Source organism: Grampus griseus (genome assembly GCF_964374135.1).
Source record: "Grampus griseus genome assembly, chromosome: 2".
Taxonomy (NCBI): domain Eukaryota; kingdom Metazoa; phylum Chordata; class Mammalia; order Artiodactyla; family Delphinidae; genus Grampus; species Grampus griseus.
Window position 1 is genome coordinate 96295125 of NC_139018.1, and position 6931 is coordinate 96302055.

Here is a 6931-nt window from a genome sequence, read left to right on the forward strand (position 1 = left end):
ACGCAGCCAAAAATAAATAAATAAACAAATTTATTTATTAAAAGAAAATAGTCTACAGCTAATAAGTGCTGGAGAGGGTGTGGAGGAAAAAACCCTCCTACACTGTTGGTGGGAATGTAAATTGACGCAGCCACTATGGAAAACAGTATGGAGGTTCCTTAGAGCTACCGTATGATCCAGCAATCCCACTCCTGGGCATATATCCAGAAAAGATGAAAACTCTAATTTGAAAAGATACAGGTACCCCAATGTTCATAGCAGCACTAGTTACAATAGCCAAGACATGGAAAGTGCCCATCAACAAACGACTGGTTTAAGAAGATGTGAGATATATATATATATATCTCTCACACAAAATGGACTGTGTATATATAGATACAGATATTACTCAGCAGTAAAAAAGAATGAAATATTGCCATTTGCAGCAACATGGATGGACCTAGAGATTATCATAGTAAGTCAGAGAAAGACAAATATTATATATCATTTATATGTAGAATATAAAAAATAATACAAATGAATCTATATACAAAACAGAAATAGACTCACATAGTAAACAAACTTATGGTTACAAAGGGGGAAAGGAGCGGAGGAGGGAGAGATAAACTAAGAGTATGGGATTAACAGATACAAACTACTATACATAAGATAGACAAGCAAAAAGGATTTACTGTATAACAGAGGGAACTATATTCAATATCTTGTATTAACCTATCATGGAAAATAATATGAATAACTTTGCTGTATACCTGAAACTAACACAATATTGTAAATCAACTATACTTTGATTAAAAAAATAGGAAAGAAGAAGAGGCACTGCTCACATTGAATCTGAAAGGTGCAGGCACCGGTGAGCAGAACAAACATAGAGTGGTGACACTGCAGGAATGCACTGCAGGATGGCAAGAAGTTGGGCAGAGGGTGAGCCAAGGTAGGAGCTGGCAGGCAGCGGGGGAAGATAGAGAGGCAGGGCCTTGCGGCTGGTCAGTGAGTCTGAAAGTGGCAGGGGCCTCCAGAGGGGCTCAGTTAGAGGATGGCCGGACCGGTTTTTCTCAGAGAGATTTCAAACAGTGGCACTGCTTAACAGCAGCAAATGCTCTGAACGTTTCTAAGGCACGCTGCCAAAGAGCTTTTGAAAAGAGGTGGGTCGTTTCACACTTCAACTGGCAGCAACTACTCTCAACACACTTCCTCCGGAGTGTCCCCTTTCTCAGAACCTCTCTTCCTGTGGTTCCCGTGCCAGGCCTCCCGTGTCCCCCTCCCTGTGACGGCTCCATCTGCGGCCCCTCTGCCTCCTTTCCTCCCTGAACAGATGCATCCCCAGTGTCCTGTCTTAGCCCTCTTCTCTCCCTTGATGAGGCCCTCATGCCTGGGCTTCAATCACCACCTATGGGGAAAACTCCTGGCCCATCTTCTATACCAACCTCCAACCACCCAGGGCACTCTCCCTTGGAGGCCCCTTCCCCACACCAACCCCCGCAGGTACAAACCTTGCCTCATGACTTCCCTAACGTCTCCTCCTCCTGAAGTCCCTGTGTCAACAGCACCAGCCTGCTTCGATCTTTCAGACTCTAACCTCATGTCAGCCTTGGGTCATCCCTCCTCCTCACACGCCCCAGTGCCGTCTCCCATTCTCACCTACCTCTCCATGCTCTCTGCGAGCTCCTTCCATGCTCCATGTCTAACACTGCAGCCCTAATTTTTTTCCCCATGCACTTAGGATGACCTGAGAATTCAGCTACCTGGCTCCAGCCTCTCTCCCATGGGCACAGCGTCTCATGGTCACCGCTGGCATATCTGACTTACACCACCCTGGATCCTGTCATCCCCATTCAAAATCTTCAACGGAATATAAAGCCCTGACCTAACTCTTTGGCTGCCACGACTCTCCCCTGCTAAGCCCCATCCCCCAGCAGGCTCCTCCATGCCTTCCAGGCCTCAGCAGATTGAATTACTTGACATTTCTCATTTCTCACTCATCAGAAAACTCCCTGAGGCAAGACTAATCATTTACATTCTCTTTTTCTAACCTTCCCCAAGCATAATGTTTTATATATAAAAAGTGCTAAACAAATGTTTTATGGGAGATAATATGCCTGTCTTCAATGCAGGAAGGGAAATTAGTCAGGGGCCAGGCAGGTAACAGCAGTGTAAAGTGGGTGAGTGGGGCAGCGGGCAGATCATAGGGTGGGTCTGGATGTCACACAGGAACTGGCTGCCACACACGGATCCCTGAATGGACAGCCCACCCATCACCCTGCTACAGGGTGACTACTTGCCTCTGAGTGCAGCAATGGGTTTCAGGTTGTTTTAAAACATTATGTGGCTAAGATTGTGCAGGGAAACAGAACACTCCTGTGGGTTCACTGTGGCCAAGGTTCCCCCGTCCCAAACTTTGACTTAGACTAATGGCTAGATCTGCAGACTCGGGAGTGTGGGAGGGAGTGGTAGGGAAGCAAGGGAGAGAGCTTAAGATTTTTGTGTCAGTTTAAGGAAGAACTCTTTAACAAAGAAGTTCCCTAAAACCTAAACAGGTAGCTACACAAATGGGGGAGCTTCCCACCTCTGGAACTGACGAAGTGGAGGCTGATCGACCACTGGGAAGGGAGGTGCCTGGACACAGGTGCTTACTTGGACACAAAGTGGGTAGAGATGGCCATCAAGGCTTCTTCTGGCTCTTTTCAAGAAATTTTTTAGCTCCAGTAAGCTGAAGATCTAAGAAGCACTGCTGGATATTTGATGTCTCACATTCTCACTGGTAAAACTATTCTACCACTGCCATTTAGAACTCTAGTTAATAGAGGGGGAAATACTGTTTGGTTAGTTTGTATGTGTACTGTTAACTAATTAAACAAAGTAGAAGAAAAAATGCTTACTTAAACCATTGAAACAAATTATTTACAGCCATGGTTTATATCTACAGCAAAAGTGTCTCTTTATTATAAAGCTAGTGCACTTGTCAGGGGAAGTGGATGAATTCTAGTCTCATCTATCTGAATACTGGGTACCATATATTTCCCCCACTGGGGTACAGGAGTATCTGGCTTTATGGCTATTCGAGTGGATTTTTTCCAACACTTTCACACTTTTTTTTTTTTTTTTTTTTTTTTTTGCGGTACACGGGCCTCTGACTGTTGTGGCCTCTCCCGTTGCGAAGCACAGGCTCCGGCCGCGCAGGCTCAGAGGCCATGGCTCACGGACCCAGCCGCTCCGCGGCATGTGGGATCTTCCCGGACCGGGGCACGAACCCGTGTCCCCTGCATCGGCAGGCGGACTCTCAACCACTGCGCCACCAGGGAAGCCCCACTTTCACACTTTTTATCCAAATAATTAACCAAGCTCATCTCAGAAGGTTCTGGGCACCATGTGGGAATCCTGGCCTTCCCAGCGAAGGGGGGGAGCCCTCGTTTGCGGGAAGAGGAGGTTTCAGAGGAATGCTCTAGAGTGATTCCCGGACTTGGGGTGTACGTGAAAGGTATTTTTATAAGCTGTAAAGCACCTTATAAATGTGAGTAGAGAGCCTGTGACTACAGTGGCAGGATCCCTGGATTCCCAGGAGCCCTCAACTTCTACTACGGGTAAGGCCTGGGCCACACTCCCAAGCACCCGCAGCTTCAGGCACCAGATGAACTTAAGTGCACGTGCAGGTATTTTGAAGACCCGGGAATTCTAGAAAGCATCCTGAATACTGCGGTCCGAGCTTCTGTGCCGAGTTGTTGAAGGGGTAAGATTACAGACTATTCTTCGCCCGTGTCTGAGGTTTCTGAGTTTCCGTGGGCAAGTCTGATTCCCTCTGTGGCGCGGGAGAAGGGACGGACCCGCAACTCCTGGACACCGGGAAGCTCGGGTCTGGCCGGAGAAGCAGCCCCTAGCACTCGGTCTTCCCATCCCGAGGGGAGCCAGGCTCCCGGGGGCGCCATCCCCACCGACAGGGACCCGAGCTCTCGGCGGGGCGGGGGGTACGACGCTCCCCGGACTCCCATTGTCTCCGCGGCCGCTCCCCGCGGCGAGCGCGCCAGGTGCACAGGTGTGGCCCGGGCGCCAGGTACAGTCAGCACTAGCGCCCGGCCGCTTCCCTCCCGCGCTCCTTCCCTTAGGTCGGGCCACCCTGCCTACCTGCGTGTACAGCTCGGCCACCGCCATGGGCGCGAGAGGACAGCTCGAGGGCTGCGGAGGTGCAAGGCTCGGGGGCTGGGCCGGCGGCTCTGTGGCCCCGGGGCAGGTAACCGTCGCTGCGGGTCCCGCAAATCAGCGCTGGGCCATCTTGCGGAAGTTTCCCAGAAGCCGACTAACTTTGCAGAGCGTTGGCGGCCCCGAAGGAGAGAAGTCGCGGATTGGTCATTCCCGGCCCGTGGCGAGGCCTCCCTGTGATTGGCGGGGCGGGGGCTGCGGGCGCGGCGCCCCTCCTCCGGGCGGGTGCCCGCGGCCAAGTGGGTCCACCTGGCGGGGGCCGAGCGCTCAGTCAAGAGCCCGCGAGTCACGGGATTCGCTGGCTCTCGAGGGAGGAAGCAGGTGTGTTTCGAGGAGTTCCCGACCCAAGTTTTAGCTCCCTTATAAGGGTCTCAACGTGCTTATTGGAAAGAGCAGAGGATATAACCATTTGCATAGAAAATCCAAGAGAATCAGCCACTAGAACTTGTTAAAGAGTTCAGCCAAGTGGCTATATTCAAAATCAGATTTTAAAGTGAATAAGTTTCCTTTGTATGAGCAAAAACTGGTTAGAAAATAAGATATTTGAAATATAAACGAAACTATAAAGTGTCCACTAACAAAAATGCACTTGGCCTTTGTGGAGAAAGTGTTTGAATTTCTCTTCAAGGGTATAAAAGAAGGCCCGAATAAATGGGGAAACGTGCTATTCTCATGGATGGGAATATTTAACATTGTACAGGTGTCAATTGTACCCCAATTAATATATAAGCCTAATACAACTGGAATCAAAATCCTAGCAGGAGGACTTCCCTGGTGGCACAGTGGTTGGGAATCTGCCTGCCAATGCAGGGGACATGGGTTCGAGCCCTGGTCTGGGGAGATCCCACATGGGGCGGAGCAACTAAGCCCGTGGGCCACAACTACTGAGCCTGCGCTCTAGAGCCCGTGAGCCACAACTACTGAGCCTGCGTACCACAACTACTGAAACCTGTGCGCCTAGAGCCCATGCTCGCCAACAAAGAGAAGCCACCGCAATGAGAAGCCTGCACACTGCAACGAAGAGTAGCACTGGCTCGCCGCAACTAGAGATAGCCTGCGCACGGCAGCAAAGACCCAACGCAGCCAAAAAATAAATTAAATAAATTAAAAAAAAATCCTAGCAGGACTTTTGGACAATTGTAAAGTGATTTTATATTTTTTACAGAATAATAAAAGTCCGTGTATAATTAAGACAATGCTCAAAACAAAGAACAAAGAGATTAGCCCTACCGTGTATTAAGGGATATCACAAAGCCATGGTCATTAAAACAGTGTGACACCGGCATGGGAATGGAAAAATGAATAATGGAACAGAATGGAATCTACCAACAGAACCCCGCGTTATATAGTGGCCTGGAGAACCAGAGGAGGAAGGGAAAGATTATTTAATAGAAGGGCCATTATATGAAAAAAACATAAAAATAAAAGCAAGTGCATGGCAAACAGTACATTCAAAAATAAACTCTAGATGGATTCATGATTAAAACTTAAAAGTAAAGTGAGGAAATTACTAGAAAAAATATAGGGGTAATATCTTTTAAATGTTGGGTTAAGAAAGAATGAGTTAAGATACAACGTAGCACGGCTATAGAAGGAAATGATGGATTTGAGGTCATCAAAATGAAAGATTTCTGTTCAGTGAAGAACACCATTTGCAAAGAAAGCCGACAGATTAGGAAATATATTTGCAATTTAAAAAACAAGTGATTAATATTTAGAATATTAATCTAGAGTATATAAGAAACTACTGTAAATTGGTTAAAGAAAAGATAGGAAGTCCAGTTTTAAATATTGGACAATTGGCAAAGGAAATGAATAGGCAATTTTCACATGGGGATATTCAAATGGCTGGTTAGCATATAAAGAGATGTTAACTTTATTAGTAGAGAAATAAAAATGAAAACAATGAGATCACTTCACATCCATATTGGCAACAATATTTAGGTTGGACAACATCATATGCTGCCTAGGATGTGAGAAAACAAGAACGTTTTTGCTCACACAGCTGTTGGGAACTATACAATCATCCCTTGGTATTCGGGGGAGGATTGGTCCCAGGACACCCAAGGATACCAAACTCCTTGGATGCTCAAGTCCCTAATATATTGATATAATGGCATGGTATTTGCATATAACCTACACACATCCTTCTGCATATTTTAAATCATCTCTAGATTACTTATAATACCTAATACAATGGAAATGCTATGTAAATAGTTGCTGAAGCATGGAAATTCAAGTTTTGCTTTTTCAGAAATTTCTGGAATTAAGGAGTGTATATTTTGGATCTGAGGTGGTTGAATCTGTGTTTGCAGAACCTGTGGATATGGAGGGCTGACTGTACTGATCCTCCTATTTAAGAGAGCAATTTGAGAATATTTACTGAAAATAAACTCAGGCAGAAAAATTCTCACATAGTCACCCAAAGAGATAATTATGTAGATGTTCATCACAACACAGTTCTATATCAAAGAGTTGGAAACACTTAAATATCCATCAGAAGGGGTATGAATAAGTAAAATAGTGTATACATACAACGTAAAACTGTACAGCTGCTGGTAGGAATGGACATGATCTACCTATACCACTCTGAGAGATATAAAAAACAATGCTGAATAGATGTCTAGCACAAGTCATATATATCTGTATTTTTTGTTATTTTTTATTTTTTACACATCTTTACTGGAGTATAATTGCTTCACGATGCTGTGCTAGTTTCTGTTGTACAACAAAGTGAATC

At 46.1% G+C, this 6931-nt stretch overlaps 1 protein-coding gene across 1 annotated transcript in view; it reads right to left on the bottom strand.

Moving 5' to 3' along the window:
- Positions 1 to 4143, bottom strand: part of MYO5C (myosin VC) — a gene marked incomplete at both ends in the record, with an annotated part of 116250 nt that extends 112107 nt beyond the window's left edge. Inside the window, one exon of the mRNA XM_082649405.1 lies at positions 3819 to 4143. Coding sequence (XP_082505531.1) covers positions 3819 to 4143 — 325 coding nt within the window. The remainder of the gene's footprint in view (positions 1 to 3818) is intronic.
- Positions 4144 to 6931: the final 2788 nt, after the last annotated feature.